General features: G+C 41.8%; 1 protein-coding gene and 1 long non-coding RNA gene across 2 annotated transcripts in view; one reads left to right on the top strand and one right to left on the bottom strand.

Moving 5' to 3' along the window:
* Window positions 1–14,007, top strand: part of LOC142097465 (uncharacterized) — a 139,629-nt gene that overhangs the window by 33,703 nt on the left and 91,919 nt on the right. The window lies entirely within an intron of this gene.
* Window positions 1–14,007, bottom strand: part of RAB26 (RAB26, member RAS oncogene family) — a 158,125-nt gene that overhangs the window by 29,506 nt on the left and 114,612 nt on the right. Inside the window, exons 3-5 of the mRNA XM_075179319.1 lie at window positions 10,209–10,250; window positions 9,317–9,383; window positions 5,690–5,742 (exon numbers count right to left, since the gene is read on the bottom strand). Of these exons, the coding sequence (XP_075035420.1) occupies window positions 5,690–5,742; window positions 9,317–9,383; window positions 10,209–10,250 (162 nt within the window). The remainder of the gene's footprint in view (window positions 1–5,689; window positions 5,743–9,316; window positions 9,384–10,208; window positions 10,251–14,007) is intronic.

Consider the following 14,007-nt stretch of genomic DNA (forward strand, 5'->3'; position numbering starts at 1 on the left):
ACGCCATTAAATGCAAATATGCTGAGAAATCAGACTTTCTGTGCATAATAATATGTTTATATTTTGCTGAACGCCACATGCATTGACACAGAGGTGGACAAAATTCATGAGCCAATCAGTCAAATCCCGGGGTCAGCGGGAACCAGGGAAGATTTGCATCTGTAGGTGCTTTGGCTTCTTGGCTTTGTATATTACTCCATTTATATATTTACCTGCTGCCTCCATTTTTAAAAGGCTCTGAATTAGGGGTGGAGCTTTATACTTCTTTCTTGCATCTTCCTTCCATGCTGTTTCTCCCACTAACCAGCTACAAGTGACTACTTAGTAACTGCTCTTATTTAGGGGACAGGGCAACAAAGACAATAAGATGCTGTTAGGATGAGGTGTGTGAGGAACAGCATGAGAAATGGTCTCTTTGTTGCGTTCTAATGCACAGGAAAAGTTTAGTGAGCAGTTTTGCTGGGGTTTTGTTTTATATTCTCCTCAATCCTCCTAACTAGCAGAAAACTGGCGTTTTCACCCGAAAACCCATTGATGCCAACTTCTAGTTCTGAATTCTGATAGTTGAAGTGGGCAGAGCCACCATGAGAACTTCCGGGCACCAGAACAGCAACTTCTTGGGGCCCCTTCCATAGCCACAGAAGGGGGCATGGTCATACTAGGTTGGTGGCTCCTCCCACTACACAGAATGGCCAAGGCCCCCAGGCAGGCCCTTTGTATGTGCTCTCTCGACGCCCCTGGGGATGGGAGATTTCAAATATTTGCTATTGTTACCAGCAATTTATTTTTGCACCTCTAGAGGCAGTAGAGCACAAAATGTGAGTTCCCCTTTAAGAAATCAGCATACCTGTAAAAATGATATATTGAAAATATTCTGTCCTGTTTTACACATCAAACATTTCAGCACATTCTTATATGACATACAAAAATTTGTAAATAGTGCTATAAATAAACAATGACCATAATTACTAATTGCTAACGTTGCAGTGAAAACTCTTCTGTTTTTGCAATTTTCCCTTCACAGAAGCATTTGGCCATAGACAAGAATGGATACAGGACAATTCCCAGTAATCTTCTATTATCTAGGTGTAGAGGGAGCATTACAGTAACTCAGTCCAAATGTCAATCCCGAGAATAACACAAGTAAGAAATACACAGAAGATTTCATCTCAAACCAATCAGCTGAAAATTTCAGACTCAAAATCCATACCTCACATAGGCCAATTAATTCACTCGCAATCTGCTACCCAAGGCCAGTTCTTTGTTCCCTACCATGTGAAGAGATTTCTCACATAGATGGATACTTAGATAGATAGACATAGAGTAGAAGCTCCCTAATTAGCAGAGACTTAAGGAACATGGTTTAACCCTTTGGCTGCTATGTTACACCATTCACTTCCTCACCCCTGATAGCCACAGACATTGCAGATAAAACATTTGTTTATTTACTGCAGCATTTTTTCCTATTCATTTCAGCAAGGCATTTTTATGGATCTTCTGTAATTGCCAGATGCATAGCGATATTTGGGGATGTTTGAAAGAGTTAGGGTGTTTACCTGGGAATTTCTCTTTTTTGATAGATTAGGTGGTTTGCAAATTACTAAAATATTAGATCAAAATCACCCATTGATACATGTCCCCCTGTGTTTCTGATCACTACCGTATTGACCTCCAGGTGACTCTGTGGAAGAGAGTGGACACCCCCCCTTTTGTTGTCCAATCACTATTTGGGCCAGTCAGTGATGCACCTATGGGGGTAGGGGGCAGAGATATTACCCCCACAGAGGAGGGGTGAGGGATATTACTCCCGCAGAGGAGGGGTGAGAGATATTACCCCCACAAACGAGGGGTGAGAGAAATTACCCCCAGGGAGGAGGGATGAGAGATATTACCCCCACAGAGGAGGGGTGAGGGATATTACTCCCGCAGAGGAGGGGTGAGAGATATTACCCCCACAAACGAGGGATGAGAGATATTACCCCCACAGAGGAGAGGTGAGAGATATTACCCCCACAAACGAGGGGTGAGAGAAATTATCCCAACAGAGGAGGGGTGAGAGATATTACACTTGCAGAAGAGGGGTAAGAGATAATACCCCAACAGAGGAGAGGTGAGAGAGAATACCCCCGCAGAGGAGGGGTGAGAGATATTATCCCCACAGAGGAGGGGTGAGGGATATTACCTCCACAAACAAGGGGTGAGAGAAATTACCCCAACAGAGGAGGGGTGAGAGATATTACCCTTGCAGAAGAGGGGTAAGAGATAATACCCCAACAGAGGAGAGGTGAGAGAGAATACCCCCGCAGAGGAGGGGTGAGAGATATTATCCCCACAGAGGAGGGGTGAGAGATATTACCTCCACAAACAAGGGGTGAGAGAAATTACCCCAACAGAGGAGGGGTGAGAGATATTACCCTTGCAGAAGAGGGGTAAGAGATAATACCCCAACAGAGGAGAGGTGAGAGAGAATACCCCCGCAGAGGAGGGGTGAGAGATATTATCCCCACAGAGGAGGGGTGAGAGATATTACCTCCACAGAGGAGTGGTGAGAGATATTACCCCCACAGAGGAGGGGTGAGAGAGATTACCCCCACAGAGGAGGAGTGAGATATTACCCCCACAGAGGAGGGGTGAGAGGTATTACCCCTGCAGAAGAGGGGTGAGAGATATTACCCCCACAGAGGAGGGTAGAGAGATATTACGCCCACAGAGGAGGGGTGAGAGATATTACCCCCGCAGAGGAGGGGTGAGAGATAATACCCCTGCAGAGGAGGGGAGAGAAATATTACCCCCACAGAGGAGGGGAGAGAGATATTACCCCCACAAGGAGGGGTGAGAGATAATACCCCTGCAGAGGAGGAGTGAGAGATATTACCCCCACAGAGGAGGGGTGAGAGATAATACCCCTGCAGAGGAGGAGTGAGAGATATTACCCCCGCAGAGGAGGGGAGAGAGATATTACCCCCACAGAGGAGGGGTGAGAGATAATACCCCTGCAGAGGAGGGGAGAGAGATAATACCCCCACAGAGGAGGGGTGAGAGATATTACCCCACAGAGGAGGGGTGAGAGATATTACCCCCACAGAGGAGGGGTGAGTGAACATTGCTGTGAGAGATGAGGGTGAGCTAGAAAATCACCACTTTAATATTCTGTGCATGGAACCATTAAGACCTTTGCAGGAGGAGTCAGATGTTTATATATAGGAACATATTTACTTTATCACTGCAACGCAGTGAAGGAAGGAGTGTACATAAAGAGCTTATTTTGCAATATAGAGATGGTCTGGTGTCCAAAGTATTAAGACATCTGATTGCACCACAAATTACATCACCTGTGTCGCAACATCTTCACAGAGACCCTGCATATGCGGGTGACCTCTGGTCATCTACATACATGCCCAGGGGCTAGCCAGGGCTGAGAAGGAGGTGCACTGCCTAAACTGTGCACCTTACACTGCACACAGTGACAGGGGGTTTACAATGGGATCATAGATACATGTGCCAAGCCTGCCTTTAAAAGGAGCTTATTTTTACCATCTCATTATATTTTTTGGGGGGGGTGGGGGGAATAGTTGTATGCTTTTCTGTACTGAAGCACCCCGAGGCAGCTCCTGTAAGTTGCAGACACAAGTAATTAAGTGGTCTAAATAAAGACTATTATTCACACACACATAGCTCTGCCTACAGTTCCTACTGCCCAGTGCCGGGAAAGGCAGAGTCTTAAATAAATCTAATTGTTTTTGGGTTCTGCTGCTAATAGTCATACAGCAAAAGCACACTGTTTTCCTCCACTAAATATACTAGGCAGTTTAGATTGATATCTAACTAAGTCTATACACTAGTACTATTATATATGAATTAATAACAACCAGCACTCCTTCTAAACTCTGACAGATTTTCTCTGAAATTAAAACCAATTAATCAGCAAACTATTCTAGCTGACTGCGCTCTACAAAACTGCTTTACAATAATCACAACTATTCTATTGTTTTCTCTGTCCCTCTTTCACCCTGAACACTATTCTCAGAGCAGAGCGCTGCAGCCAACCTCATCCCTACACGCTGTCTGTTGTAAAACGGCACATGAGAAAATGAGGGAGCGAGATATATATATATATATATTTATTTACCAACCTTTGGTAAGTTAATTCCGGGAGATCCCAGGCAGGGGGGTGTGGTTGATGGGCGGGGCACGGTAATTTGCGCCATTTTGGCTCCGCCCCCGGTACAAATGCCGTTTTGTTGCAGGGGGCGGGGCCACAATGACGCGATTTACCGCGAATAGCATCATTTTGAGGAGCAAGATGCCATATGCGGGATATTTGCCTGGGAGCCCAGGAGACCTACCAGAATTTCGGGAGTCTCCCGGACATTCCGGGAGAGTTGGCAAGTATGATATATATGTATATGTATATATATATATATATATATATATAAGATATAAACTCTCGAGTTTCACACCACTATTTTCCTGGAAATGATGTTTTCCCTTGTTTTGACATCCGAAACTGGCAGGCGAAACCTAAATCTCTGCTTTCTCCGAATCCGAAACGCTCATCTCTAGTAAATAAACAAACTTTCCTTCCTTCTACTTCCCCTTCTTTTCCTGACACTGCTGTCAATGTTATGTCAGGTATCACTATTAATATATGTTTTCGGATTTATTTGTCAGGAGCCCTAATTGCTGAGATAACAGTTTTTATATTAGTGTATATCATACATCAGTTGGTATCCATTTGCGTTTAATATTAATCTAATATGTATCTGGGCAAATAGGATTTTATAAGGGTGGTAACTGTACAAAAATGAAGTGATCTATCTGGGAATTCCTTTTCTCTCCTTTTTAATCTCCGTAGCAGTAAGTAAGGATGAATTAGGATAGATATAACGGATATTGTTGGGAGAGATAGGAATCTACATAATACTCTATACAGCTCTAAGTCACTTACCTACCACTGGCATATTATAACAAGTTAGATATATAACTGTCATATTACATCCTACAAGACATTATTCCTATGATGATGATAAATGATCTATGAATTTCATGGTCTGTTGTTGTTACATCTGTAGTTGTTTTATCAGCAGTTGTTGTATAACACGATATATACAATTTGTCACTGAATGAACCTTAACAACATTACAAGTATTGAAAAATAGAAAAAAAAATTAGTTTTTTGAGAGGTTCCGCTACTGACTCACACACACAAATAGCCTTTTATCCTCTCTTATTATAGATGTCACTGAATGACCCTTAACAAGTTTACAAGTATTGAAAAATAGAAAACATTTTAGAATATAATTTTTTTGGGGTGTGCAGCTGCGGTGGCCCTCACCAATAAACACCCTTTTTTCCCCACTTACCACGCCCCCTTCCTTAATGTGTCCAAACATGAGGAATTATGTTATATTGGGAATTACTATATTGAAATGACTTTTGCAGCTACAAAGTCGTAATCAAGCTTGGTCCTCCGGAGTGTGAGGGGATGGGGGTACAAGGGGTGAGGTTGACTGTCGCTGTCTTTGATACCAACAAACGGAATTTGCATATAGTAATCGCCGATATATATTACACTTTCTATCAGGGTGGAAGCAGAACTGTCCTTTATCTAACACATACATAGTGCACACAGTATTATGCATAGAGATCTATTTTTTCTATATCTTCATTAAAAACAAATCAATCTTACCTGGATATTATCAAATGAGCTCTTATTTGTAACATCATACAGTAGGAGCAGAGCTGTGAAGAAACAAACAGAGATACAGTTTCATACAAGTGTCGGCTCTGTGTATATAATCTGATTTACTCCTCGGATGGTTTGTCTGAATCTGGCTTCTAACAATGAATTAACAAGTTGTCACTCCAGCTGGTGATAAAAAACATCTCTATCTTTAGCTCTTTACAGATAATCCATTTCTGAAATTTCAACTGCAGGTTCCTTCCAGAGAAGAAAACGTGTTTTAAGTGAACTCTGGGGCTGTGTCAATAGTCATGTAAATGCAGCCTATCAACTCCCTAGGAAAACGTGAACCAATGAGCTAGTAGGAATTTGGAACTGATATTATACAATTTCAGGTTATCTCAGTTTGTCATGTAACAGCGCAACATTGAAGACAAACTAAGCCTGCATGGATTATGGAGGTTAAACTGGTTAACAGTACTGAATAGGACATATAGTTATACATTATAAAGCAGAACGTTAAGCCTAATCTTCATTAATGGCTCAATGTAATTGTATAGAATAAAATTGTTTCCCTGCCTTAACTGTTATTTAGAAATAAACCCATAGCCGCCAGCATTCAACGATTGATTCCAGGAAGACTTTGAGCCTGGTGCCTCAAGGCACGCATACTAAGCGCAACCCGCGTTTAGTATTAAACGCACGATTTTAGGCTTTGCGCACCCCAGAATTCCTCAAGGTACGTGTACTGTTGAAATCTGGTGTCAAGCCTGCTGTGCTCTACTACACAAAATGCTGCAGGATACGCCCAATCCCTATGTGGATTATAAATTCGCAAAAGAATGCACAGAATTTTTTTTTTTAATTAATGTCACCTGTTAATAGTATAGGCATTAATGATAAAACAGTTATTAAAAAAAAGTGTTTTTTTTTTTGTTATTTTATTTTTTTCATTAATTAGGATGTTCTCAATGTCTTCTGAACATAAAATTAATTTGTGTAATTGTGTAATTGCTGACTCGGGACAGGACTAGTCCTGTAGCTGGAAGAAGAGATACGAGAGAAAAACAACTTTGAGATACCCAAAGCTTGAATTGGATATAGCTGCGTGCGCTAGAGTTTGGCACGTCCCCATGTACATTGAGTACGGGCGAACGCCCCTTCTCTGCCCCGTTCACCTCCAGAAATCGTAGACTGTACTAAGTGTCCTTTGCATTCTAAGGTGGAGGGGGACAGGGTTGTGTTCAAGGCCGTATGTCCCGGATCTGGGGGTGCGCACAGTGACTTCGCCTGTGATACGCTCAAAATCCGCTACATCTAAGCACCTCACACACAATACTATCTCGGAGAACCTTGCACTCTACAATACCAATCAGGACAATTTAATGAATTTCATTATAACATCTTTTTTTTTTTGCATCTTAAATACTTTTCTTCCAAAAATTTTAATGTTTAAGCCCCAGGGACTAATATTAGGTGTATAAATTGCATCAAACATGCAGAAAAAGAGGGATTCTGTTGTGCAGATTATTGAAAAATAGGGGGGGGAAATACCAGGGACAAATCTTTGAAACCTGGGACTGTCCTTGGAAATTAGGGCTAGTTGGCAACTATGCTAAATACAAATTTCTCCTTGAAATGGTCTATATAATGGAGTCAGAAATGCTCCAAAAAATAAGCTATGTGGCTCTACGTACGTCACATATCACATACTAGACCGCTAACTCTACCATGTTCTGCTGCTCTTGTTGACGTTTTAGGGCAGGACTGGCCAACTTGTGGCTCTCCGGGTGTTGTGAAACTACAAATCCCAGCATGCCCTGCCTGGTATCGGTTGGCTATGTACTGTCAAAGTATGCTGGGGCTTGTAGTTTCACAATACCTGGAGAGCCACTAAACTTCCACTGTAGCACAGCAACCAATCAGCAAATAGCTTTTATCTGTCTAGTGGAAGTTAGATAATGTAAGCAGAGGTCTAAACAGCTGTCTTTAGCTGTTAAACATAAAGACAAGATTAACCCTTCGCCTGCCAGGGCAATGACGCACATATACTTACAGATATATAATATACTGATGGGCTATGGAAATGTACCATACATTCAGAATATATGTGCAGCTATGAAAACATGATTAGCTTTGCACTAAGTTGTAATATAACTTTTTTTAAAAAAATACCTCAATAAATATGTTTATTTAACCAGTTTTGACGTGGAGAGGGATAGAAGAGCATGTAGCCAATCCAATCATCAGAATGCTCATACCAGCACAGAGTATTTCAGGAAACCAGCTCTACTTACTGGTGGCTAGTGAACTAAGCAGTCCTCAAATATGAGGCTTTCAATCTATGGAGGCCGGAGCACTGCCGAAAACTAGTTTCCTAACAGCCCCCATCACACCTTCTGAGACTGGCCAGGCGAAGCTGTAGGTTACCCCTTCCCACTGCGGGTCAGTAACGCCAAGGCAGCTGAGGATCGCTCAGCTGCCTTGGCGAGATTTTACTAATAAACTGCGGAGACAACAGGATTTTTATCGATCAGAGAGGCGGCAATAAAAAAAAAAAAATCATTGTTATTGCCGCTTGTTAATAAATAGGTTCTTAAGAGTTAAGATAGTGAAAGAAGCAGAGTCCCCAACAGCACAGAGTAGTCCTGTACAACTGACGTGGGAAGATTGTGGTGTCGAATACACTCTACACGAAGCATAGGAAAACTAAGGGGGATTTCTAGTGCCTGGAAACCCCCCTCCAAGCCTGGGGCACTGTGCAGTTGAGGTGGCTGGACCCTGCTCCCGCTTCACTCGGCTCTGCTTGAAATGGGAGAGCTGCGTGTACCTAACAGTAGTGCACGCAGCATTGCCTATGTATATTATAGGGACAGGAAGAGTTGGAGAGCAGCCAAGCACTGTCCTATATTATAGCCACGCCCCCATGCACGCTGGTCACGCCCACTGGTGGCGCGGAGTGGAAACCCCCCTCTACAAATCCTGCGTTTGCCCCTGTGAAGACACATTCTACTTCTTGTTTCTGTTTGTTTTAGAACTCATCTTCCTCCATCCCTCGAACCAACACAGAAACAGAAGGATGGAGACGGGTCTCTAATCTGGCTGCAGAATAAGAGACACAGCTGTCCGTATAATACGGTATGTGAATCTCATACCTACTAATGATAATGGACTGTGGTCTGAAGGACCTAGACCACTGGCCAGAAATGGCTCTCATTCATGGTCTGTACATACTGCTCAGTAAAGGGTTAGAGTAAGATTGGCGTAACCACTAACACAGAGGGATCAATAGTAATTATTACGGCTAAATACTAAACCTCTAACGGTTGGGCATGTGGGGGGTTTGTGGCAGACGTACATAGACGTCACCAGAGCACTGCCTGCTGTTCTGGTAATTGTGTGTACTCAATGTCAATCAGAAACTACAAAGCTGTCAGAATATAAAGAATTGCTCACAAATGCAATTAAATAAAACATAATTGTGCCTGTCATATTGTTCCTACATGCTTTTGTAATGCTCCTATATCTTCTGCATAAAAATGAGGTTTGACAACAGTGTTTGCTTGAATAATAATTTGTGTACATATAACGTCTAATGGAAGGATACTCGTGCGTCCAGTTTGAGCTGCTCACCGTGTGCATCTCTGTAGTACGCGTGAGTAACGCTGCGGAATCTCTCCTGGCCGGCAGTGTCCCAGATCTGTAAGAAGAAGAACACGGAGCATAACGTGTAAATAACGTGTACACACATACTGAGAACCTCACATACACTACAATGGTGCCGGCACATCGTCATGGATATTGATTCAGCCCACAAAATGGCTGCCGCTACTGTATGTAGGTGATGAGTCTATTTTATTTGACAGGTGCACTTAAAAACTTACATATCAATACTATAGATAGGTTGTGGTCATGAAAATTAGGATGGGGTCATAAAGTAGCCGATTCCACAGTGTTTAAGTGGATCCATCATCTGCGCACAGTGGAGGTAGCCATTTTGTGGCCTGATTCATAAGAAGGCACCTGTTCAATTCACCAGGACCTAATGATGTCACTATCTTATATTGGGCCTGATTAATTATTAGGGAAAGTTAAGCAAAAAATTGAGTAAGTTTTCTTACTTAAGTTTCCTGGACAAAACCATGTTACAATGCAAGGGGTGTAAATGAGTTTATTATTTTGCACATAAGAAAAATACTGGCTGTATTGTCATGTAGCACACAAATACTTGATAGCTTTATTAGTACAATGAAATGTAAAGTTGATCTAGGACATGCCCTACCGCAACTATAAATCTGCCATCACATTTTAAATTTACCTCCCCCTCCAATGCAACATGGTTTTACCTTACTTAATTACTTTTGCTTAACTTTCCTTAATGAATCGGGCCCATTGTGTGTAATGTTTTAGCAAATTTAAAAAAAGGCATATATAGGGTTATATATATATATATATATATATATATATATATATTTATATATATATATATATATATATATATAGGCACATATACACATAATCTTACCTGCAACTTCACTTTAACACCATCCACGTTCAACACTTTATTCTGGAAAACAAGAAAAAAATATATCATATGAATGTGTACACATACTGTACCAGAGCAATACTTACCGTACATAAATTGTAATGGTAATTGTTTATGTCAACAAAATGTATAATTTTTTATGATAACGAATGACAGGACAAGAATGTCATACAGTAGCTCAAACTATAGCACCCACTGTGGATCCACATTTAATATAATTTTAAATAAATTAATATATTATATACAAAATAATAGGGAACACAAATTGAATACAACCCCCCGCAATGTGCTCTATAGCAATAGATAGATGCCCTTTTTTTGCACTCCAAGAAACGCGTTGGTTATATTTTCAGAACACCGCTATAAAACCACTAAACACAAAATGATATTACAGGTTGGAATCTACAATACATTAATGCATCAAAAAGAGGCTTTTGTTAAGTGAGGTAGGCCTCAGCGAGGAAACAGTTGGACGTTCCTTCTGTTTCCCCCCCCCACCTCCTCCCAACAGCTTCATATTGAGCCTTTGTAGTCCTGTCCACTGGCTGAGCACCAATAAACAGGGTATAATCCTCAGAAGAGGATTATGACTGCGTATAAGCGATTGGAGCCGAGACAAAGATTATTTTTGTAACTATCTCAAATTCCTTAAAAACAAATGTGTATATCTGTTAACGTTTCAACTTTTCATAGCAGCAATTTGGATTCCATTCATCATTTTAAACAAACTTCCTTCCTTCTCAATTCCTGTCCTGTTCTTTCTTCTACTGGGTTTCTAGTCACAGGATCTTCAACTCTAAATTGGTAGAACCAGAGGAAAGAATTAAATTGATATTTCACGCCCCAGCTCTATTTAAGGAACTCTGCAGACTTGCCTACTCTCACAGAAAGTCCTGGACACTTCCGAATTTCGTGGATCCAACCCACTTCACTAACTGAAGAGGATGAAGGCGGGGCTTGGTGACATTAGGTTGTTCCAATCAATCTGTTAATAGGTTCATTTGACACCACAATCATCCTGCGTAAATTTGACAGAAGCCTTACATTATTACTCTGTGCTGCTGTTACTGCTCAGATTGGCTACATATTGGTGAAGCTCCTCTCAGTGCAACTTGATAAACATAAAACAGGTGTAAGCTTAAATATTCCATACTTGCCAACTCTCCCTGAATGTCAGGGAGACTCCCTGAAATAGGGGTGATCTCCCTCACTCCCTGAAGAGTCTGGCATTCTCCCTGATGCTGAGCCAGTACAAGACGTGGTTGGCTTCACCATCTGTGGCATGATGACACTGTTCAGAAATTGTGTCCTATGTACCTGTATTGATGCCTATGGAGGTGGCCATTTTCATGGAGACTAAGATTTAATCAAAGACTGACAGATAAGACAACATGACTTCAGTAATGGAGACAGAAATGTAAAAGACACTTCAGTCTCTAGAGATTCATTAGCTGCTTTTCTTTAACGCATAGGTGCCTACTTTCCCGGAATGTATGGGAGACTCCCGCATTCTGGGAGACCTCCCAGGAAGCAGGGTAACCTCCCGATTCTCGCCCCCGCAATAGATAAGTGGTGGCGGGAGGGGCTTAGTGACGCAAATATTGCGTAATCTTAGCGTAGTCAAGCCCCGCTCCCGCACGCCCACCTCCCCCGGGATCTCCCTGAAGCCAACAAGGTAAGGTTGGCAAGTATGAAATAATCTATTGTGCTTTTAATATGTCAATGCTTTCATTACCTACCGGTTGTTAGCTAGCCTCAGAGTACTTCATCTTCTGCTTATCCACTGGTCACACTTTTGAAAATGGTTCTCTGACCTAAGTCCAACACTTCTGAAACATCACACACCCATGGGAACTTTCATGATCTGCTTGTTCTGTGAGATCTCCGATCTGCTCTAAATTTGGCCACAGACACCGTGGAAAAATTGCGCTTATTTGGTCATCCATCAGACAAGCAGAACAATCAAACCATGGAATGGTGGCCAATGGTCAATGAACCCACAGGCAGACAGGATTCTACCCCCTGACGGATCGATTCAAATTCCATCCGACCAATCCCAGCAAGGCAGGCAGACAAATTGTGCAGAAAGTGGGCAGCGTAAGAGTTAACCTATTCCTGTGCATCGCTCTCCAGCCCAGAATAAACAGCGTGCGCTGTATAATTGTTGGGAGTATTCCCACAGCAAAGCAGCGTTTACATGGTATATAAACTGTAATTGCCGAGGTGGGCAGATCACACTCAGCCTAAGACTATAAACACAGTATACAAGTCTGACAGGTGATTAGGCTAATTCCCAAGAAAGTCTGGGTCTTCTGCAAGTTGGATTGCTAATTTTCCAATTAACCTTAATACGCACCTCATTAAATGTGACCTTAGCCAGCCAGTCTATCGCTCCCAGAGAGTTACAATGCTGTGCTTTTACATGGAAGAGCAGGCAAAGTGGGGAAAGCGCTTAGCTGAACGGCACTGTTTCGGCCGCAGGACAGTGACAGTAAGCCCTGATGACTGGAGTATAACGGTGTTGTGATGGCGGCAGCGATCCAGGAGAAGTTATCTAAATTATGTTTTTGTTTTTTTCACTCTAAGCAATGTAAACTGGGGTCTCATTTACTTTGTTTTTCCAATGGGTTTACAGATGAATAAGCCGCCTCAGAAACTAAAAGAGTTTGGCTATTCCACGGAGACGCTGCTGGATTGGGCTACGGTCCCACTTTTTCCTGGGCGCAGCTGTTCCGAGGCTAGGATGTGTGTGCTGCATTCTGCAATATATTGCCTCATTAATCATGTCTGAGCAAAGGCTGAACTCAGCTAAAGCAATGTGGCACAGATCGTAGTATCAAAGCCAACAAAAAAATTATAAGCTATAAAGGTGCCATAGGTCCCACACAATCCGCTTTATAAAGGGATGTTATATTGTAAAATAACTTATTGAGAAGAATATATTGCTTTTTATTGACTACAAGCAGAGTGTTTTATAAGACTGAGAGAACATTATTGCTTGTTAAAGAACCTGACTACTTGGGGACATCTGGTAGCATAACACTGTATAGAATGCAGATGATCTGTTCTAAATGAAAGGATTGGATGATTTTTAAGGATAATTTGGCCATTGGGGGGCGCTGTTCCACTAGTGGTGTTGATGCTAGATGTGTTTATATATGCAGAGTGATTAAAAACAAATTATGATAATTATAACTTTCTACTTTAGGGCTCATCTGTCCGCCCTGATTGTGCTTTTCACTCAGTAATAAATACGCGAAAGGCGCATTTAAAAATATAAAAAGGGCAAATGAGAGTGGAAGGTGCCACTGCCAGCAGTACATCCCAAATGGTTAATGCTGCTTTTCAGAATTTAGAATGCAGCATGCCATATTTCTGTGTGGTACCAGCACAAAAGATTTCCTGGTCAAAAGCGCAACACATGAAAACGCATCATTTAAACTAAAGCACGTTTTCGTTTTTAGAAAGACAGGGCAGTAGAGCAGGATATCTCAGAGCAGCCTATATTCCGTAATAAACTGTAATAATCAAAGCTGTATTCCGTTCTCATTAAAAGCAGACTATAAAAACCCACAATAACTACTTGAAAAACTACATTCAGACGTATCATCCTCAATTACTTACATAGCTCCACCGATTCCGCAACAAAGTACTGAGAATATTTGTCACTCACATCCCTGCCCCACAGAGCTTACAGTCTAAATTCCCTACCATATACATACAGACTATCACGTATAACTGTGTATACTTACTACCCACAACAGCGTAGATATGTTGC

The sequence above is a fragment of the Mixophyes fleayi genome, chromosome 7 (assembly GCF_038048845.1).
Source record: "Mixophyes fleayi isolate aMixFle1 chromosome 7, aMixFle1.hap1, whole genome shotgun sequence".
Classification (NCBI taxonomy): Eukaryota; Metazoa; Chordata; class Amphibia; order Anura; family Limnodynastidae; genus Mixophyes; species Mixophyes fleayi.